Source organism: Cherax quadricarinatus, chromosome 5, assembly GCF_038502225.1.
Source record: "Cherax quadricarinatus isolate ZL_2023a chromosome 5, ASM3850222v1, whole genome shotgun sequence".
In the NCBI taxonomy this organism is placed as follows: Eukaryota; Metazoa; Arthropoda; class Malacostraca; order Decapoda; family Parastacidae; genus Cherax; species Cherax quadricarinatus.
Window position 1 is genome coordinate 1,446,634 of NC_091296.1, and position 23,707 is coordinate 1,470,340.

Sequence of the window (23,707 nt, forward strand, 5' to 3'; positions counted from 1 at the left end):
ATCACCCTCTCCTTCAGAGTACAGGCACTGTACCTTCCACCTCCAGGACTGTAACATCACCCTCTCCTTCAGAGTACAGGCACTGTACCTTCCACTTCCAGGACTGTAACATCACCCTCTCCTTCAGAGTACAGGCACTGTACCTTCCACCTCCAGGACTGTAACATTACCCTCTCCTTCAGAGTACAGGCACTGTACCTTCCACCTCCAGGACTGTAACATCACCCTCTCCTTCAGAGTACAGGCACTGTACCTTCCACTTCCAGGACTGTAACATCACCCTCTCCTTCAGAGTACAGGCACTGTACCTTCCACCTCCAGGACTGTAACATCACCCTCTCCTTCAGAGTACAGGCACTGTACCTTCCACCTCCAGGACTGTAACATCACCCTCTCCTTCAGAGTACAGGCACTGTACCTTCCACCTCCAGGACTGTAACATCACCCTCTCCTTCAGAGTACAGGCACTGTACCTTCCACTTCCAGGACTGTAACATTACCCTCTCATTCAGAGTACAGGCACTGTACCTTCCACCTCCAGGACTGTAACATCACCCTCTCCTTCAGAGTACAGGCACTGTACCTTCCACTTCCAGGATTGTAACATCACCCTCTCCTTCAGAGTACAGGCACTGTACCTTCCACCTCCAGGACTGTAACATTACCCTCTCATTCAGAGTACAGGCACTGTACCTTCCACTTCCAGGACTGTAACATCACCCTCTCCTTCAGAGTACAGGCACTGTACCTTCCACCTCCAGGACTGTAACATCACCCTCTCCTTCAGAGTACAGGCACTGTACCTTCCACCTCCAGGACTGTAACATCACCCTCTCCTTCAGAGTACAGGCACTGTACCTTCCACCTCCAGGACTGTAACATCACCCTCTATTTCAGAGTACAGGCACTGTACCTTCCACTTCCAGGACTGTAACATTACCCTCTCATTCAGAGTACAGGCACTGTACCTTCCACCTCCAGGACTGTAACATCACCCTCTCCTTCAGAGTACAGGCACTGTACCTTCCACTTCCAGGACTGTAACATCACCCTCTCCTTCAGAGTACAGGCACTGTACCTTCCACCTCCAGGACTGTAACATTACCCTCTCATTCAGAGTACAGGCACTGTACCTTCCACTTCCAGGACTGTAACATCACCCTCTCCTTCAGAGTACAGGCACTGTACCTTCCACCTCCAGGACTGTAACATTACCCTCTCATTCAGAGTACAGGCACTGTACCTTCCACTTCCAGGACTGTAACATCACCCTCTCCTTCAGAGTACAGGCACTGTACCTTCCACCTCCAGGACTGTAACATCACCCTCTCCTTCAGAGTACAGGCACTGTACCTTCCACCTCCAGGACTGTAACATCACCCTCTCCTTCAGAGTACAGGCACTGTACCTTCCACTTCCAGGATTGTAACATCACCCTCTCCTTCAGAGTACAGGCACTGTACCTTCCACCTCCAGGACTGTAACATCACCCTCTATTTCAGAGTACAGGCACTGTACCTTCCACTTCCAGGATTGTAACATCACCCTCTCCTTCAGAGTACAGGCACTGTACCTTCCACTTCCAGGACTGTAACATCACCCTCTCCTTCAGAGTACAGGCACTGTACCTTCCACTTCCAGGACTGTAACATCACCCTCTCCTTCAGAGTACAGGCACTGTACCTTCCACCTCCAGGACTGTAACATCACCCTCTCCTTCAGAGCACAGACACTGTACCTTCCACCTCCAGGAGTCGAGTTTGGCTAGCTGGTTTCCTTGCTCACACCGCAGCAGTACGTCGTCAAACTGACGTTCTTGTGTATGTTTTCGTTAAACCAAACACTGAAAACTTTCCTACCATTCCTATACTCACCGAGTTGTATTTGCGGAGGTTGAGATACTGCTCCTGGCCCCGCCTCCTATACCGCTTTGATCAGCATCACTGATTTGAAGCTGTGTACTGAGTTTGCCTCCACCACTGCCCCCTCCAAGTTATTTCATTTTTGTCAGCTACCCTTTCTTTATGACTCATCTGTGTCTTCAGCTTCCATTGAAGTGTTCAGCGTCCTTGTACTCGCCTAGCTGGGTTTGCAGGGTTCGAACCACTGCCCCTGAGTTCCTGCTTCTTCACTACAATCAACCGACGTTACTAACTCCTTGCCCGAGGGCCAGATCATATCTTCACTTAACCTTTTCCCCCTCACTGATCGGATCAACTAAACCGCGGGACCGAATCCACGGAATCATTAACACAGGGAGAACACGAATTTCCCTCTACTCACTAATCAGAAACTGAAAAAGTATTTCCTAACGTCCCTGTGGCTCATTTGTGACTTTTACAAGTTCATTTATCCTCGCAGCCCGGCCTGAAGCCAGGCTTCCTATACTGAGTACTTGGTCAGCCAGGCTGTTGGTGTTTGCGGTGTGTTCGCCTACATCGTCTCTTTTGTTCATGTATTATTCCCCTTCCTCGCTTGGCACCTCCGTGGCACCCAGCACCTCCCTGGCACCCAGCACTTCCCTGGCACCCAGCACCTACTTAACACCCAGCACCTCCCTGGCACCCAGCACCTCCCTGGCACCCAGCACCTCCCTGACACCCAGCACCTCCCTGTCACCCAGCACCTCCCTGTCACCCAGCACCTCCCTGGCACCCAGCACCTCCCTGTCACCCAGCACCTCCCTGGCACCCAGCACCTCCCTGGCACCCAGCACCTCCCTGACACCCAGCTCCTCCGCCTGGCACTAATGTGACGCCCTGCTTTATAAAAACCTCGACTTTGCCAGTACTCGGAACCCAGTTCCAACCCACCCCATGATGATTTCACCGGACCCTGCGTACTCACGGGATGTCAACAACCCAGCACTCACTCACGAGAAGACCCGAGCCGGAAGTACCGGCAAATCCCTAATGAATGAATGAAGAAAGTCAATTTTAGGAACACAGTAACTGGGACCAAATGAACCATGAACTTAGTGAAAAGCTGGTAAAATACTGTGTAACCAGTGTCTCGAGAGGATGAGATCACTGCCACCACGAGTATATGGGCAAATATATATATGTGTGTGTGGGGGTGGAGGGGTTGGAGGGTGACCTCCAGAAAGGTACCCATCCATTTCTGGAGGTTGGATTAGGATCCCTGACCTCAGTCAATCGCCCCTCCACTATCTCTCCTGATTCTCCAGTCAACTTGGGGGGGAGGGGCCTTAATTATCAGGGACTACAGGAAACTCATCCCTGTTGACCTGGTCAGGGGTCCACTGGCCACTGTTGTTAACCAGGGTCCACTGATAAGAACATAAGAACATAGGATGCCACCCACACCAGTCGACTAACACCCAGGTATGCACTATAAAGTGCCTTATGTACCGTAGACAGGTGAGGTGAAACAGCCGTAGGCGATATCACAGTGGATAAATCCACATGTGGAAGTAGGTCATAACTACAGGTTAGGTAAGTGAAAAATTCCCTATCTCAAGATGTTGGTGTGTCTGTCAGCAATGTAGACAGATGGTTCATAGAGGGAGCATCACTCTCCCTCTCTCTCTCCAGATCAATTCTCTTCTTTTTTCTTAGGGGAATATACCTTGAACATACTTCAGCTACCAGGAAGTTGATCTTTTCAAGGCACTGTTAAGGGTCCATGTCATTTAAGATATCTTCTTCCCAGATGATGTTCTTGTTGCTGAAGCTGAATTTGGTAAAGGTACCCTCATAGCTGTATGCATTTTGCTGATCAGGACTCCTGTGCATGTACGTCTGGACTTCGATTAGATTGTGATCAGTATTAGTTGTTTTTGATATTGTTATGTTTCTTACCAGGTCCTCATTATTTGTGAAAATAAGGTCTAGTGTGTTCTCTAGTCTTGTTGGCTCCACTGGTGGTATAGAAGCTTGCTTCACGCTGTCCTCGAAGTGGATCTAAGTGTGGTACTTGGACAGTATTGGCCTTGTACATAACAATAATGCCACCCACATCCCTCCTGTGTTGAAGGCTCTGCTGAAATGATAGATCTATCCAGGATGGATCCAGGCGAGAGATGAGACGTCTCGCTCTGTTCTCTACTCGCTCTCTCTCCTCCCCATTCACCATGCTACAACAAGTGGATCACCTATAAATAACAAAATGGCACAGTACCCTGACTGGAATAACACATGAATAACCTACATATAGGAGAGAGGAGCTTACGACGTCTCCAATAAAGGGTTATGTGTATGTTGGATCACTTGTCAACACTGACGCAATCCTAGACCACGCCCTTTCCCCATACCCCTTCCCCTACCACAAACAACATCTCCCCAGCAGGCTAGTGATGGGGAGGTGTAGTACCAACCTCCCACAATCACCTCCCTCCCCAAACCCAACATCAGGGTCTCACCCCCTTCTCCTGGAAGCACAGGCGCCAACATGTGGCCGTCACACTGTAGTGTCATGCGAACATCAATGCGATAATAGAGAGAGAGAGAGAGAGAGAGAGAGAGAGAGAGAGAGAGAGTACAGTAGTCTTGAAGACTCTGAAGCACAGATCTCTGCTTCAGATTCTTCAAGATCAGAAGGAGTTTGAGGTAATCAGTCCCTCAGCCTGGAGTCGGTGTAATTAGTTCACCAATCTTGACATCAAGATTGATGGACTAATTACATCGATTCCAGGCTGAGGGACTGATTACCCCAGTCTCCCGATCTTCACCATTCTTCTATGTATAGGACTGATGAAGTCACTGTGTGGAGAAGAGTTTCCACAATAGGTACCCAGGTGTTACATATGTATCTAATTTATCAACCTGTCAGTTCTCCGAACCATTGATCTAACCAGAAATTAGTTTCCTCAGACTTCGACCATCTTAAACCAGTTGCCTTATATCTACCTGGAGAGTATTCCGGGGATCAACGCCCCCGTGGCCCGGTCCACGACCAGGCCTCCCGGTAAATCAGGGCCTGATCAACCAGGCTGTTACTGGTGGCCGCACGCAGTCCAACGTACGAACCACAGCACGGCTGATCTGGCACCGACTTTAGGTATCTGTCTAGCTCTCTCTTGAAGACAACCAGGGGTCTATTGGTAATGCCTCTTATTATGATATATCTCTCTCGCCTGCGCTCCAGTGAGTACAAGTCAAGTACTTCCAAGCGTTGTGTGTTACAACATTTGTGTTACAACATCGTAGCTGATGTAATTCCCAAACTACCCATAAAACTGAAGATGGAAACTAGACATTTGAGTGGCTCGTGGAGCATTATCACAATGCAAGTGAGAAGGAACCACACACTAGTTGTTCGCCAGAGAAAGAGGCAAAAACTTGCTCTCAAGAGGAACTTGTATTAAGCGATGCCTTTCTTTACATTGTGGAAGGCCTTCAGAATCCACATTGTAACAATGTTGGTGGAATTTGGCGACAAAATGTTAGGTAAAAGTACGCAAGTGCAACTACTGTGACATTTTTATTGTGGCAACGTTTAGCTCTCCAGGAGCATTGCCAGAGCTCCTGGAGAGCGAAAAGTTGCCACGATAAAAACGTCTCATTAGTTGCACTTTTACCCAAAAGAATCCAATAACGCTGGTATCCTCTTAGATCAAGTGGAAGTCCTGTAAGAAGCTGGCGGCTCTCTCCATCATAATAGTAAGATCAGAGATGTGCTTCCTGATCTCATCTTCTTTCTCAAGGCGCTCAGCAGCGTCCAACTCTTCTATTCTGTACAGAAGATCGGAGATGCCAGGGAACCGTGCCGGGGCGTAGTTGTCGAATTGACTCTGGGCGAAAACTGCGTGTCTGAAAACATTCAATTATTACCTTTTATGTTTTTATGATAATTATGTATATTAAACTTCCAGCGGTACAGTTTATTTTTCAGTAAATCTGGAGTGGAGGAAATGGTGCCTCTGGAGTAAATGGTTTATGTGGAGTGGAGGAAATGGTGCCTCTGGAGTAAATGGTTTATGTGGAGTGGAGGAAATGGTGCCTCTGGAGTAAATGGTTTATGTGGAGTGGAGGAAATGGTGCCTCTGGAGTAAATGGTTTATGTGGAGTGGAGGAAATGGTGCCTTTGGAGTAAATGGTTTATGTGGAGTGGAGGAAATGGTGCCTTTGGAGTAAATGGTTTATGTGGAGTGGAGGAAATGGTGCCTTTGGAGTGGAAAAAAATGAAATAATCAATGGTAAAAATGGCATTTTAAAGAACTTGAAACGGAAAACTTTTATTTTTTGATATACTTTTTTTTTCCAAAGGTGTCTCATCAAGTACCATTGTGGAAGAAACATCGCAGAATAAAAGGCTTTCCTTCTAGTGCCATTCCCAGCCTGTATGTAGTGCAAGTCTTGGGTTTACAGAAGAGCCATTTATGAATCTGTACTTAATGGTATAAATCCAGTACACAGCTCTTCTGCATATCGTCTATAAATGGTCTTCTAAACCGACAAGTTGATAATTATTATTATTATTAAATATTCGCCGGTATTTTCCCGGCCCGGGCCTTTTCCAAGTGGTGGCCCGGCCTTGGCTCCCTCTTTAGGGAGTGTCTGAGACCTAAGTCTCCCATGGGAGGAGGCACAAGTACCTCCTCATCTTTGGGACCAACTGTCCCCAGGCCTAGCCACAAGTTAGGCCTCTCTGGTCTGTCATCCCCGCCTCAAGGGGGCTAATGGGAATGACAGTCTTATGAGCTAAAGGCTCGGGCTCAGGCACCTACCCTGCCCTAGAAGGGCTGGGCATGGTGTCGATGCAAGTTGATAAATGAACACATCGACCCCAGGCTGGGGGACTGATTACTTCCAACACCTCCTCCTCCTCCTCCTCATCTTCCACAGTTCTCTGCATTGGACTGAAGAAGCCACTGAGTGGCCAGAGATTTCCACAATAAAGATACCCAAGTGTTGCACAAGTTTCTCATTTATTATTAATGTAAAGTAAGCTTTTCCCAGTATTTTCATCTCTTGTTAAATGTCGCAGCCCCCCCCCCCCCCATTGTTGTCTTTTTATGTAAACAATACTATTGATGATTATCATTGACTCTTGTTTGCTTTGTCTAAGCAAACCAAGTCTTTATATATATATATATATATATATATATATATATATATATATATATATATATATATATTTCACAACTACCATACTCTGTATTAGTTGTATTTATTATTATTATTATTATTTCGTACTGTACAATTTCACCTATGGTATGACTATGGTATTTCCGAACGCAGTCGTCAGGTTATTTTAGTCACCCAGTTGACGAGTTACAAAGTGAGGTGGTGGTACATTAAGAAGAGCAGCTACGACTTGATATTTTTTAAAAAAATAATGAGGAGGTCACAGTCTCGGCTCTTAGTTAGGATTTCAAGATTATTGGGCACCTGTGGGATCCTCGGATTTATTTCTGACATGGGTCTTAGTTATATGATGACCCATAACTAGAGCTTTTGGTCATCTGGTCGAGGCTTTCTGCTGGCTTACCCCTCTGCCTCTTTAAAAATCATGGTTATTATTATAGCCATTAGTTGTTATTTACATTTTTTAAACTGATTACATTCTTCTTCTTGATTCGCCGGTACTCTCACGGTCCGGGTCTTTTCCAGATGGTGACCCGTCTTGGCTCCCTGTCTTTCGAGTGTCTGAGACCTATGTCTGCCTCCTTATCTTCTGGGACCAACTGTCCCCAGGCTTAGCCCCATTCCCAGCCCTCGCGGGGGGCTCGTAGGGAGAAGCTAGGCCTCTGGCCTACCATTTCCCCCAGCCCAGGAGGGCTGGTGGGAATGACAGTCTTCTGAGCTTCAAGTGGCAGCGAGCTCTGGCTCTGGTACCTTCTTTGCCCTAGGAGGGCTGGTGGGAATGGCAGTCTTCTGAGCTTCAAGTGGCAGCAAGCTCTGGCTCTGGTACCTTCTTTGCCCTAGGAGGGCTGGTGGGAATGGTGTCCCTTCTTGTTGATTCGCCGGTGTTCTCAATGGTGTTTTTTTTTTATTCGCCGGTATTCTCCCGGCCCGGGTCTTTTCCAAGTAGTGGTGACCCGGCCTTGGCTCCCTATCTGGGGAGTATCTCGAGACGTAAGCCTCCCATGGGAGGAGGTACAAGTACCCCCTCATCTTTGGGACCAACTGTCCCCAGGCCTAGCCACAGTCCCCGCCCACACGGGCTCGTAGGGAGAAGCTAGGCCTCTGGTCTGCCATCTGCCCCGCCCTAAAGGGGCTCGTGGGGATGGCAGTCTTATGAGCTGCAAAGGTAGTAAGCTCAGGCTTCCTTCTCAATGGTGTCCCCTGCATTTACTAATGAATGTGTTGGGAATGATTTTTATTTGTGCGTGGTATATAAGTATGGATTTTTTATTAACAAGAACACTGCATAAAAGCACTCATTGGCATTTTAAAAAACTGTTTTTAATGTGTGTTTTCTTTTCATATACCGTGTTGAACCTATGAAGAGTGTCTGTAAACACAAATTCTGTCTATTCTCTTTCGCTTGCTTGGAAAACGGAAGGAAGCTGTGAGGTTTGATGAGTGTTTTGACCTATATCACTCAATGCTTTTGATAAACCACTGTATGAACACGTAATAATCATTTGCTGTATCTACCTGACAGTTGGTCGACCTGGAAGACCTGCTGGTAGAATGAAAACCTGTTCCAGCTTCATCATCTGGTCATTGATGGCTCGGATGCTGACCGGACTGTGTGTACAAGAAAGAGGAGTTGATTAGTTGAGATTCTAATGAAGTCTCTTAGCTCAGGTTGGCAGATTTCACGACCTCAGTCATAAAACCCATACTGTAAGATAGAAAAAATAGTTAGCACTTGTTCCCACTACTCTACTATTGTATAGACTAGGATAGTTACACACAACAGTCCTGTCTAATCTTAAAACAAAACACTTGTTCCCACTACTATTGTTTAGACTAGTTTAGACTAATTTAGACTAGTTTAGACTAATTTAGACTAGTTTAGACTAATCTTGCTGAAACACTTACTCCAAGTTCTGTGTCTTCTTCTCCTTAACCTTCCTTACAAAGACTGTAATTGTGTCAGTCAAGTTTGCCAAAGACTCCTCCAGGAGAACTGGAAAATGACATTGAGTATAATAAAGAAAAATAAAATTATGACAAAATAAAGCAATGGGCCTAAGAAAATTTGTATTGTATAATGATTTTTATAAGTGTTTGGGTTGCGAGTAAATAAAATTAATGGTCTTTGACGTGTTAACTTCCCCTTCGGGTAGAATTATGAATCTATGTGTCTCGGTAGGGACTGTTGAGGGACTGACCACCTCAGAACTACGTCTTCAAGGCTGATGGACTGATTACATCGTCTTCATATCTCGACTGCTTTTGCAGCCTTTTCTGTACTCGACTGAAAAAAGCCTGCTGTGTAGGCGAAACGTTTCGGAATAAAGATACCTAACTGTTGCACATGTATCTTACTTATTAACCTGTGGTTTTGTTGACAGAGCTAAGAATATTCAGAGTTGTGTAAATTAGACACATGTGTAACACTTGGGTATCTTTACTGAGGAAACGTTTCGCCACACAGTGACTTCATCAGTCCTAGACAGAGAAGGATGGTGGATATCAGAAAGAGTTTGAGGTAATCAGTCCTCAACCTGGAGTCGATGTAATCAGTTCTGATCTTCACCAGTCTTCGTTGTATTAGACTGATGAAGCCACTGGGTGGCGAAACGTTTTCTCACTAAAGACATCCAAGAAGAGCTCTGCTCCATGAGCTGAACTCTTTTCCAGGCTGGTGGGACTGACCACCTCAAATAATTTTTCTCCAAGGTTGATGGACTGATTCCATAACTTCATTACTACACCTGCAGCCTCTGTCTGACTGAAGAAGCCCACCTCTCACTTACCATACTTCTTACATATCTTCATCAGCTTATCTCTCTTGCCACTTTCCTTGAAGGTGTCAAGGGCATCCTTCATGGCCTCCGGCAGGTGCTGCAGGCTGTATGGAATAATGAGAGAGTCTGCGAAGTACTTCAGCATGAGGGATGCTATCCTACCACATCCTTGCTGGATCCTGAATCCTGGGTCAACATGCTTATCCATCATGTAAAAGGTATCGTAGCCAGTGTGGTAGAAAGGATAACCTGTGATATCGTACTTATTCTGGTGACGAGAGATTAAGAGGAGAGAGAGAGAAAATGCTTTACGTAACTATGCCTGGCGTTGTATTTTTCGTTCAGGTTTAGCGCTTTCTTGCGAATAAGATGATAAAGTTATAAGTCACATATGCAGATAACACTATATACAGTGTATATTGTATAGCCACAATAGAGTAGGAGATAGGATTACCCTGATACTCTTAAACATTAGATTCAAACATGGGATGCCGCAGTAGAAAGCAAACGGGGCGTGGTCGCTTGATGTTCCCAGTGTGTCCATTCTGAGTGAGACAGAGAAAGAGTTAAACATCCTTCACATCAACTCAGTCACACTTACTGTGATAAAAATGGTCTTCAAAGCCGACAAGTTGAAGAATGAGATGCTTGTGCAATGTTAGGGAATCTTTAAATTGAGGAAACTTTTCGACAGCCAATAGCTTCACCTTCTTCAGACCAATACAGAGAATAACAGAAGCCATTGGTTCTCGAAGAGTTTCCTTAATCAAGATTCCCAAATATATCACAAGAGTGTCAGTCTTCACATTTACTGATCCAAAAGTCTTGCAGCCGTCAACCAGTCATGATCATTTTACCCGGATGGTGTACTTCCAGGCTCTATGACCTCACAGGTTTAGTGCTTTCCCACAAATATACTCATACCATAGTATAATAAGATATTACAAGGACCCCTATGGAAATAGGTAATTTTGTCTGACCTTTTATGGGTTATCCTGGATAATTTCTGGGTTATCCTGGATAATTGTACTTATGTATGCCTGTACCTAAACTTATTTGTCTTAGATTTTTGTTAGTGGGTTTAGGCTTGAGAAGGACCTGCCTAACATGGGCCAGTAGGCCTGCTGCAGTGTTCCTCCTTTCTTATGTTGATATTTATTTCATTATACTGATGTGTTGTAGTTTAATAATCTCGTTCTTTGAAAAATAATGTTGAAAATTTTCATTGTTATGCCTATTGCTGATATTGTGATGTCTAGATGTCATCATCTGTTCTTTCCTGACATCCTTTTTCCTCCACTTTTCATCCCTCATTTCACTTTGCCCTCTTCTCTTCTCTATACTCTTTCATCACCCCCCTTTTTTCCAACCTTTCTCTGCTTCCATCTTTCCCTTTCTCACCTATTTCTTTCATTTCCTCACTCTTATACTTTCATTCACTTTCGCCTCTTCCTACACCTTCTCTTAACTTACTTTGGTGACGTACGATTCTGTGCAACATTATTGGCCATCCACTCATCGTATAACGTGGCACCATCTCGAACCCCAGGCACCTGTGAAAAGGCCACCCTGCAATTAGAATAATGGTACAGGAACACCACAAGTTCAACTTCAATCCTGTAATTATAAACAGGCAATCTCGTTTTCCTCTACACAAACAGAAGGTAACACTGTACAAACACTGTACAGAGGGTCTTAGACAAGGACACAAACATACAATCTCACATTTATCCAAGGACAAACGGATAATGACAGTAACAGAATATGATACTGCCTGCCTGTAGGCAGGCAGGCAGGCAGGCAGGCAGGCAAAATGACAATTGGGAGGCAGGAAGAGGCAGTAGCCTACCATCTTCATGATCCTGGTGACAGGTTCCCAGAGTAGAGGGCTGCTGGGTATTAGGATAGCTGGTCCTGAGGCGCAGTTGTCAGTGTTCAGGTACATCACTGCCCGCTCCTGCAGCTTGTTCACATTTTCCTGTGAAATACACAAGGTCAGTTTTATGACGCAGAATCATCTCATACAACGAAGTCAGGATCAAACCTACGGTAAGTTAAACTTAAAACTAGCAGTCCAGTGATATAGACTTTGGTCAAGACCAAGAGGAAACTAGAAAGTAGAAACTTTTCAGTCCACCCTGGAACATGATCACAGGACGGACTGAAATGTTTTGACCATTTTCTTCCCAAAAACTGCTTTTTTTTGTGAGAGATTCCATCTATGGTACTGTCACAGACCGGGCCGCGGGGCGTTGACCCCCGAAACATTCGCCAGGTATACTCCAGGTATATAACACACTCTACCACAATAAAATTGCACATAGCTGTACTTGTGTCCTTTTAACTAACATATTATCGGTAATTCTACCAACATTAATACAAGGTTTGATACAGTATACACACGCTCCCATGTATCAAAAAACTTACAGTAATAAATCCATTAACTTATAAGAACAACAACACAATTACTGTAGCTTACAGGTAGTCAGACCATTGTTTCTGCTCCTTGGAAGTCCAGCAAGAGGAATTATTTTTATTAGTTTGAGACGATGAATTACTGTGTTATATTTCTATATACGTATTTCCCATAATATGTAGAAATATAGTAGTGGCAGAGCAAGTTGTTGCCTTATTGACCTGTAAAGCACATCGGGGGAGACCTCTTACCTCCACCCACTCTGTAGAACCAATAAGTCCGTACTCCTCAGCTCCCCAACTGCAGAAAACCAAAGTCCGACGTGGCCGCCAGCCTTGTGGATGATAATTTATTTTAGAATAGTTCACTTTAATTTTTTTCCCTTATGTAAGTTTACTTTTTTATTACAAATATGGTGGTAATACAACAGTTGTATAAAAGCCAGCTTGTTTAAAATTTATTTTAAACTGTTCAAACGTAGATCTATGTTTGCTTGTGTAGCGCTCCAAACGTAGATCTACGTTTTTTTTTTTAACATAAGAAAGCATGTAAAATCGAATGTAGATCTACGTTCGGAGTGCTACATAAGCGAACGTAGATCTATGTTGGATTTTACATGCTTTATGTAAAAGAAATGTAGATCTACGTTCGGAACACTACGTGAGCGAACGTAGATCTACATTTGGACAGTTTAAGGGTTAATGTTGAAAACTGAAATATTCGCTGATGAGTCACTTCTGGAATCTTTGATATAAATTTACTACAGTCCTAAAAAATTTATAAACTTGTCAGTTAAATACTTAGTAGTGTTACTACTAAGATGGATGCCGAGTTTATTTCTTACACACACAAAAAAAACATAATTATTCATGACATTCTGGGGAGACGATGGAATATAAATTATAACATTAAACTGTAGTATCCAATGACCAAAACACCAGAAACATTGACTAATATGTTACAACAAAATTAAAAGGTGTTACTTTAACAAGTATCAAAACCTGATGGACACACACCTGTGCTACTGATGAGCTGACCGAAGACACGGGCAGTCTCCAGCATCTGGGCCGTGCCACTGGAGGGGTCAGAGGCACCGTAACCCCAAGCATCACGGTGGTTGCCAAGCAACACATAGCGGTCTGTGAACGGCAGTGCCAACACTTAACGAAGTACAAGGCTCGTCATTTTTTTTTTTTAAATTTACGAGTCATGGGACACCAGTCAACAGTAAAATAAATGAAAGACAAGGCAATTAAAGTGCTTTAACTGATAATGCTGATTTAGTAGCAACAATACCCTGCAGGGAGGTCCCTTTAGGAAGGTCCTTTCAGGGAGGGCCTTTCAGAAAGGTCCTTTTAGGGAAGTCTCTTCAGAGAGGTCCCTTCAGGGAGGTCCCTTCAGGGAGGTCCCTTCATGATGGCAATCAGGTTCGATTCAAGAAGAGGATAGCTACACTTCTACAGAAGACTAGACAATATGAACAGCTCTAATCGTTTTGCTACGAATGTATAAATCTAAATAAGTACGACAAAACAAGCCAAAATACACACACACGGACACACGGACACACGGACATACGGACACAGGGCCAACAAGCTAGTTCTATATCAGTTTCTACAAACTTGTAGTTAAAAATACATTGGTAATTATATACTGAAAACATGCTTAGGAAGGAGAGAAAGCCTAGACAGTGAATTTGTTCAACCTTAGCGATATACTGTACATTGCTATTCCTCTTTCCTCTCTTTATTTCTTATTTTCTCTCCACTCTTAACTCACCTGGCTCCACTTCCCCTTTGATCGTACCAATAACATTGTAGGAACGGTGGATCTGGAGCACATTGTGGGTTTTGAGTCTCAATGTGTAGTTGGAGTAGCGATCTTGTAGCTCAGGACCCAGGTTGTAGGCCACACCTGTCAGGCCGCCCTTCCAGTCATCACTGGGGGCTGGAGTGCCACCAATCTTCCTGCAGGTCACAAACAACAGCGTTAACATTGCTTTTGTGTGTGTGTGTGTGTGTGTGCGTGTGTGTGTGTGTGGAGGAGTTGAATATTTTGAAGATTTGAGTTTGTGATGTGACCTGAGCCCATGATTTGACCAAAGTCAATAATTTGTGATTGATCTCGGTGTACGGTATATAAACCTTGGTAATAAATACTGACAAATTGATTTAGAAAGACACGTAAGCAAACACTAGGACATGTTTATTAGAAGACGGTTCAGTTCCAGGACCGAAACGTTTTCTAATATATGTGTCATGGTGTTTGTTTACGTGCCTTTCCAAAACAATCCCAACGTATGTACATGACCCAAGTAAGATCATGGTTTAATGCAGAGGCATTTGGTATACAGTATTTTGGAAAAAAAAAGCTATAGTGTGAATAGTTAATGTAATCTTCGTTGTGCATTGTTACTTTTGCCTTTTTTTCAGTGATTTGCAAATACAGTGGATCCCCGGTTAACGATATTTTTTCACTCCAGAAGTATGTTCAGGTGCCAGTACTGACCGAATTTGTTCCCATAAGGAATATTGTGAAGTAGATTAGTCCATTTCAGACCCCCAAACATACACGTACAAACGCACTTACATAAATACACTTACATAATTGGTCGCATTCGGAGGTGATCGTTATGCGGGGGTCCACTGTACAGCATTTCCTCACTTAACGACAGAGTTCCATTCCTAAGACCATGTCGATAAACAAATTCATCGCTAAGTGAGGAGCATATTATAATGGTGGTGGGTTTGTGTCAACCATCTTTGATATTGTTTTAATGTCACCTTTGCACCATTTATAGCACTTCTGGTATATTTTTAAATGTTTACACAGCAGTGTACTGTATATTGTAATAAACAGAATAGAGGAAATCAGCTCTAATATACATTATTTAGGTATGCATACTGGTTAGAGAGCCCGTCATAAGTCCGAGTTGTCGGTAAACGAGTGCGTCGTTAAGTGAGGAGAGGCTGTATACAGAGGACCCTCAACTAATGGCAGCATCAAGTAACGGCAAATTCGTCTAACAGCGCTCTTTGGCATAAAAAAAATGGCTCTACCAATGGCAAAAAACTCATCTAACGATGTTCATCCCGAACTTGTCCATGGGGCCGGAGTGCAGCCTGAGTGGGCCCAGCCACTCCAAGACTCCACATACAGCCAGTGTGCCAGTGTTTACAAGCCATTTCGGTCGATTCCAAGTGTACCTGCTATATATTTTGTATTATTCCAGTGTTTTTAGTGCTTGTAACCACTAAATATGCCACCATGGGCCCAAAGAAAGTTTCTAGTGCCAGCCCTGTGATAAAGAAGGAAAGAAATACAATAAAATTAAAAAAAAAAAAAACTCGTAGCAAAGTACCAAAGTGGAGGAGGAAGAGAGAGGGGAGAATGTGCCTTGTGCAGTGATTTATTGATTCTACGATATGTACGATACTAAAGCAGTAGGTATCGATAAAGGCTATAGTGCCAGTCAGCGATAAAGTGTAGAGTTAACAGTGTAGCAAGTAAGTTAAACGAGTAAGCGATAGAAAAACGACACGAAAGTAACTCTCCAATATTGTTGGATGTGTGTACATCCGCTGAACATACGCCGGCCTGCTATCTTCCACTACCCTAAACCTCTGCCAGCATTTCCTCCATCAAACTAATGAAACTAACATCTCCAAGGTAAGTGTAAATATAAAAGTGTAAGCATAAAAGTAAATATATTAAGTGTAAATATAAAAGGACCCCAATGGAAATATGTAAGTCACTCTGACTTTTTTGGGTTATCTTAGGTACTTTACACATATGCTGCTATGTATGATAATCTATGTAACTGTATTTGTGTATACCTGAATAAACTTACTTATTTATAAATTAAAATGTAAATATTTCTTATTTATAAATTAAAATGTAAATATTTCTTATTTATAAATTAAAATGTAAATATTTCTTATTTATAAATTAAAATGTAAATATTTCTTATTTATAAATTAAAATGTAAATATTTCTTATTTATAAATTAAAATGTAAATATTTCTTATTTATAAATTAAAATGTAAATATTTCTTATTTATAAATTAAAATGTAAATATTTCTTATTTATAAATTAAAATGTAAATATTTCTTATTTATAAATTAAAATGTAAATATTTCTTATTTATAAATTAAAATGTAAATATTTCTTATTTATAAATTAAAATGTAAATATTTCTTATTTATAAATTAAAATGTAAATATTTCTTATTTATAAATTAAAATGTAAATATTTCTTATTTATAAATTAAAATGTAAATATTTCTTATTTATAAATTAAAATGTAAATATTTCTTATTTATAAATTAAAATGTAAATATTTCTTATTTATAAATTAAAATGTAAATATTTCTTATTTATAAATTAAAATGTAAATATTTCTTATTTATAAATTAAAATGTAAATATTTCTTATTTATAAATTAAAATGTAAATATTTCTTATTTATAAATTAAAATGTAAATATTTCTTATTTATAAATTAAAATGTAAATATTTCTTATTTATAAATTAAAATGTAAATATTTCTTATTTATAAATTAAAATGTAAATATTTCTTATTTATAAATTAAAATGTAAATATTTCTTATTTACCCTTAAACGGTCCAAACGTATATATACGTGATCACGTGTGCAGCGCCCCAAACATATATATACCTTTTAATTTTCCTGCCTCCAAATTTGGCATGATTGCCCTGAGATGCCTGGTCAGCATAGAATGGGTCTTAACACTCGGTGTGCACCATATTAAAAAAATCTGGGACCACTTAGTACCTTGTGGGAGCACCAGTTAAATTGAGCGTGCGGCAAACACCAAGGATTCACTTATGTAATGTCATATTAACACTCCTCTTTTAAGAGGAAAGTGATGTTAACCCCAAGTTTAGGGTCTGTCAACCTCTGTCTATCTCTGTATCTCTGTCTATCTCTATCTCTGTCTGTCTATCTGTCTCTGTCTCTATCTCTGTCTATCTCTTTCAATCTGTTTCTGTCTATCTCTGTCTCACAGGTACACATAAATACAAGTATACATAGTATAAATTACCTAGGATAACCCAAAAAATCCAGACAAAGTGCTATACTCTGCTTGAAGATCTGAGTAAACGTGATGATGCAGTCTTGTGACTCTCTCTGAGACAGAGAGCTAGACGGATAGACAGATAGACAGGGAGCTTGACAGACAGACAAACAGACAGACATGTTTGTGTACCAGCGAAAACAAGCCAGGGCTGATGCTCATCAAATGTCACCTCTAATCTTTTCTTATCAAGTGTTATCACTGCACCCTGGCGTATGCTCATCAAACCTCAGCTCTTATCAAATATTATCTCATCTTATCATGTCACTGTCAGGGGTGGACTTTGTTTTTCGTGCTTCAAGGGAACTTGTTATTATCTATTATTATTATTATGTATTCTTCTCCTCCTACTTCTCCCCCGTCTCCTTCTCCTCCTCCTCCTCTTCCTCCTTCTCCTCCTCCTCCTTCTCCTCTTCCTCCTTCTCCTCCTCCTCCTTCTCCATCTCCTCCTCCTCCTCATTATTATTATATACTTCCACATATCCAAAACATTGCTGGGACATCATATAAATACTTTGTATATATTCCAAGACAATAGTAAGTGACCAAGGCAGGTGTAAATGTCCACCTGTCAGTGTGTTTGTGACAATGTGAGTGCAATTTCAGTACCTAATACTAGTGTCAGAACAAAGATTGGTTACGAAATGACAAGAACTACTATAAATTGCAATTATCAGAACATGAAAATTATATAAATATGAAAAGTAGAAAAAAAGGTATATTGGCAACACCTCTGCAAGTTGCAGGACTCCATGTTGCCGTCAAGTGAGCATCCAGTGCCAACTTCTCGGCCTCATATCTCGGTAAGTATTGACCCCAATATTTTTTATTCTAGAACACGTAAAAAAAAGTGCTCTTTTTTCTATAATTTTTTTTTTCAAAATATTCGGGGCGCTGTAAACATATATATACGGTATTGTTGAAGGGTTAAGTGTGATGGAGGTGCTGGCAAAATCCTCCACCGCCCTTAAACCCAACAACAACACCACTTACACCATTTATTCCTCTCATACATTATGACTTATTTTATTCATTCTAGAGTATATATCATGTTTCTATATTATTAATATTGTTTATAATGTCATATTAGATGAATTATGATAGATAAATAAGCCATAGAGATGATATTAGCATCATATTGAAGCATAATAAACTTGTCTTCCTCTTGCTTCCTACGTGTCTGTCATACACCAACAAGTCGAGTCAGCAAAGATAAGTCAATAAAGGTAAGTGTAATGTTAAATGTTCATTTATCCATTTTATTTGTGCTTTATATTTATTTGTCATTGTTTTCTGTACGCATATTTATATTTGATCTTTAAAAAAAAATATTTTTTTGTTAATACTTTTGGCTGTCGGAAACGGATTAACTGGATTTCCATTATTTCTTATGGGGAAAATTAATTCGACTAACGGCTAGCTCTCTGGAACGGATTAATGGCATTGGTTGAGGGTCCATTATATTATTGTTATTCCCCACGCAGCTTATTCCATTTCTTAATCACGGACAGTAGTATATAAGTAAGTTCATTTCCATTGGGGTCCTTTTCTTACCCTATCAATAATATTACATTAATATAAAAAATCAAATGTGGCAGATAAGAAATATAAAAAGACACATAAAATAAATTATACAAAATACTGAATAAAAGATGATAAAGATAGAATGAGTAGATCACAAGAATTATGACAATACAGGAAAAAAATGTGAAGAATACTAAATTATAAATTACTTCACTCCGAAAGTTATTTTCAATCTGTTGGAACACAATGAAAAATAGAAGACAATGAATATATATTAGAAATTATTAAATATCTCAAGGGAATGTATTTATTGACCTAATAACTGATGTTCCTAGGGGCTTGTCCCTCCTTGGTGGGACAGCCAGACAGCCATTGCAAATAGCACTAGGTTGTGCCAGGATTTGCTGCTTGCATGGACATCGTTTTTCAGGAACATCGTTTTGCAGAGACATCGTTGACTTTCTTCAAGTAGTCAGCGAATTTAGTAGCAGCTTGAGGGTGAGCTGCTTTGTGGATGTCTACCTACCTACCTGGAGTCTACCTGGAGGGTATTCTGTGGACCAACGCCCCCACGGCCCGGTCTACGACCAGGCCTCCTGGTGGATCAGGGCCTGATCAACCAGGCTGTTACTGCTGGCCGCACGTAGTCCAACATACGAACCAAGCCCGCCTGATACAGCACCGACTTTAGGTATTTGTCCAGCTCCCTCTTGAAGACAACCAGGGGTCTATTGTTAATGTTCCTTATTGCTGGTGGGAGACTGTTGAACAGTCTTGGGCCCCAGACACTTATCGTGTTTTCTCTTAGTGTACTAATGGCGCCCCTACTTTTCACTGGGGTTATATTGCATCGCCTGCCAAGTCTTTTGCTTTCGTATGGAGTGATTTCTGTGTGCAGATTAGGGACCAGTCCCTCCAGGATCTTCCAGGTGTAGATTATGACACATCTCTCGCCTGCGCTCCAGTGAGTACAAGTCAAGTGCTTCCAGGTGCTCCTAGTAGTTAAGGTGTTTGATGGAACTTATATGTACAGTAAAGGTTCTCTGTACATTCTCTAGATCTGTAATTTCACCTGCCTTGAATGGAGATGTTAATGTACAGCAATATTCCAGCCTAGAGAGAACAAGTGATTTAAAACTGATCATCACTGGTTTTGCATCTCTTGTCTTGAATGTTCTCATTGTCCATCCTATCAGTTTCCTCGCAGCAGTGATAGTGACATTGTTGTGGTCCTTGAAGGTGAGATCCTCAGACATTACCACTCCCAGGTTCTTCACATTACTTTTCCACTCTATTGTGTTAATTAGAGTTTGTAGTATATTCAGTCCTAGTTATTATTTCCTCCAGTTTTCCATAAAGGAGTAGTTGGAATTTGTCTTCATTGAACATCATATTGTTCTCTGTTTCCCATTGGGAAACTTGGTTTATATCTTCTTGTAGATTTGCCGTGTCCTTAATGGATGACACTCTAATGCAGATCCTAGTATCGCCTGAAAAGGATGATACAGTACTATTACCTGGACCTGGTTTACATCTATGGTTTACATCTCTGCCTATGTCTGATATGAGAATGAGGAACAGGATAGGAGCGAGTACTGTGCCGTGTGGAATAGAGCTCTTCACTATGGCAGCTTCCTGGTGGATGTTAATTTGATTGCAGATTTTAGGTCCTCTGTAGAGGTGAAGTCGTGGTAGCTGTCAGCTCTGTCTGCTGGGAGGGGCTGTTGGTTGTTCCCACTTGGAACTCTCTGGGAGCTTAGACATCCATTGTGTGCATGGATGTTGAGATTTGAGGGATTGAGTGCACACTCCCTGTGGTATAACTGACAGTTGCCTCGTGTTCGAATTCCACGGTGCTGGCTCTGTCGTGGAAGTTCTTGAGCACCCGGGATATCTTGTGACATTGCTGACATCATGGGCGTGGGGGTGTAGCTGTGAATGGTGGAGGCGCCAGTAGTTTGGTGGAGGAAGTCCGGGGCGAGGGGGTTATGGGAGGCGCGGGAGGATCACTGTACATTACAAGCAGGACAAGCCCGGGGAGAGGGGTGAGGGGCAGTCACTGTATACTACACAGGGATTGCACACTGTTGTTCACATTGTCTTGCTTACAATAGACACAACATTTATTTGTTTCTCATGCACATCATGAAAGATGTGGGTATGTGCGCTGCCTAAAACCAGTGTGTTCCCTCATCTTCACCTACACACCCTGCCTCATCCCCCTCCCCCGTGGTGTGGGAGAGGAGGCACTGACTGGTCACTCCCCCGTGGTGTGGGAGAGGAGGCACTGACTGGTCACTCCCCCATGGCGTGGGAGAGGAGGCATTGACTGGTCCCTCCCCCGTGGCGTGGGAGAGGAGGCATTGACTGGTCCCTCCCCAGTGGTGTGGGAGAGGAGGCACTGACTGGTCCCTCCCCCGTGGCGTGGGAGAGGAGGCATTGACTGGTCCCTCCCCCATGGCGTGGGAGAGGAGGCGCTGACTGGTCCCTCCCCCGTGGCGTGGGAGAGGAGGCATTGACTGGTCCCTCCCCAGTGGTGTGGGAGAGGAGGCACTGACTGGTCCCTCCCCCGTGGCGTGGGAGAGGAAGCATTGACTGGTCCCTCCCCAGTGGTGTGGGAGAGGAGGCACTCACTGGTCACTCCCTTGTGGCATGGGAGAGGAGGCATTGACTGGTCCCTCCCCAGTGGTGTGGGGAAAGAAGTGAATAGGTAAATAGTCAAGGTTAATATTTTAGCAGCTGACCTATATTCAGCTGACCAGTGTACAGTGAGAGAATCATAGCAGAAAAAGCCAAATATATCTATAAACTCAAGGAAAGTCAGGTGGTGTTACTCCCCTCAGTGTTTTAAAAATGGCTGAGTCAGCAAAACAGGTCAGGAGACAACAACACGACACAACCCCCGATGGGTAGGGGAGGGTGAATAAGGGGTTAAATGTAAGGGTGTTGTGAAGTTAAGGGAAAAGTGAGCAGTGAAGAGGGTTTTGAAGAGGTCAACTGTAAGGGTTTTGTGAAGTTAAGGGAAAAGTGAGCAGTGAAGAGGGTTTTGAAGAGGAAATTTTACTAGTAATTCAGTGTAATTAAAGCAGATACTAAGTGTACTAGGGACTGGAAAAGAGAAATAAATATTATTGTATATGAGTAAAAGAGCGAAGAGTGAAAATGGCAGGCATTAGAGGGGTACAGGCTGCCATAATTATATTTATATTTCTTCTTCAATTCCATGAAGAAAGAAATCAGTCATGGGGGTTGGAAAAGGTGAATGGAGTAACAGCGCCCTGGACAGTAAAAGCCCAACAGTTGCCATCCTACCAGAAAAGTAAACCTCACTATCGCCGCAAGGTATGGCAACACCGCATACCCAAACAAAAACAATGGCACACAGCTCTTATTGTAGCGCTCTTAAGTGGTGATATCCAAATTAATCCAGGACCTCAAACTATTGTGCAGAGGCAAAACAGACAGATAAATGACGGCAATAATGACGGTCTAGTAGCTAGGGATGATAACCTTAACTCCATATGTAATGCATACATAGGTCAATGTGAGACAATACAGCCATTATTATCTCAAACACTACCAAACAGATGCATACACTGTACTAAAGTACGCATGAAAAACAGAAAAGGCACCTTATGTAAAATGTGTAAGGGGTGGGTGCATGATGGATGTATGTACAATTATAGCAACGGTGCCAGAATTCATTTTGTGTGTAACAAATGCACTTTGGCACAGTTACCCTTTAGCAGTGATGACATTGATTTACCTAATTTTAATACAAATGACCCATTGCCATATATTGATGATTATGATTGTTTTATGAAAACAGGCCTTCACTTTATTCATGTCAATGCAAGATCACTTCTTCCTAAATTGGCAGAGATTAGGATTCTAGCTAACAAAATTAGGGCGGCAGTTATAACCATCTCTGAATCTTGGTTGGATGATACGGTGACTGACGACGAGGTCAAAATAGAAGGTTACAATATAAAACGCTTAGATAGGAACAGAAAGGGCGGTGGAGTATGTGCCTACATTAGAAATGACTTAGCTTACAACCCAAGACCTGATTTAAATAACAATAAACTGGAGATTCTATGGTTTGAAGTGCTGCTTCCCAAGACCAAACCCATCTTAGTAGGAACTAGTTACCGCCCTCCTACCCAGGACCAGTTCTTAGAAGACTTTTCCAGAGTCTTGTCCGGAGTTGAAAGCAATTGCGAAACAATAATACTGGGCGACTTCAATATCTGTTTTCAGCAACAGAATAACGGGCTATGCAAAAGGTATAAGCAAATTCTAGGATTAAATAGCTACACCCAACTAATTAATAAACCAACCCGGATCACACAGTTCTCAGCCACCCTAATTGACCACATACTTTGCAACCGCGCTGAGAACATTAGTCAGTCAGGCGTCATTACCACAGGTCTTAGTGATCATTTCATCATTTACTGCACCAGGAAAATCACTAGGGATAGGATAGGCCTACACAGGACAATAAAAATGAGGTCAACTAGAAACTACAGTAAAGAAACACTGGTAAATAGGCTACACAATTGTGACTGGACAGAGATAACAAGTTGCACGGACGTAAACGATGCCTGGGAAAAATTCAAAACAATGTTCACTACCATTCTTAATAATATTGCACCAGTTAAAGAGGTTAGGATTAAACGAAGAACTGAACCCTGGATGACTACTGAGATATTAGATAATATGAAATTCAGAGACCAGCTGCTAAAAAGATTTAAAGCAAACAGACAGGATATTGCAGCACTAAATGAATTCCAAAGGGTGAGGAACAGAGTACAGAGGCTTATAAAAGGAGCAAAGGCAAAGCAC

At 42.2% G+C, this 23,707-nt stretch overlaps 1 protein-coding gene across 1 annotated transcript in view; it reads right to left on the bottom strand.

Annotated features, from left to right (window-relative positions):
- Positions 1–365: 365 nt before the first annotated feature.
- Positions 366–23,707, bottom strand: part of LOC128684968 (N-acetylated-alpha-linked acidic dipeptidase 2) — a 49,683-nt gene continuing 26,341 nt past the window's right edge. The window contains exons 9-18 of the mRNA XM_053771376.2: positions 14,022–14,209; positions 13,259–13,381; positions 12,494–12,576; positions 11,676–11,804; positions 11,300–11,379; positions 10,281–10,371; positions 9,836–10,094; positions 8,955–9,042; positions 8,565–8,657; positions 366–5,771 (exon numbers count right to left, since the gene is read on the bottom strand). Coding sequence (XP_053627351.2) covers positions 5,570–5,771; positions 8,565–8,657; positions 8,955–9,042; positions 9,836–10,094; positions 10,281–10,371; positions 11,300–11,379; positions 11,676–11,804; positions 12,494–12,576; positions 13,259–13,381; positions 14,022–14,209 — 1,336 coding nt within the window. The 3' untranslated portion in view covers positions 366–5,569. The remainder of the gene's footprint in view (positions 5,772–8,564; positions 8,658–8,954; positions 9,043–9,835; positions 10,095–10,280; positions 10,372–11,299; positions 11,380–11,675; positions 11,805–12,493; positions 12,577–13,258; positions 13,382–14,021; positions 14,210–23,707) is intronic.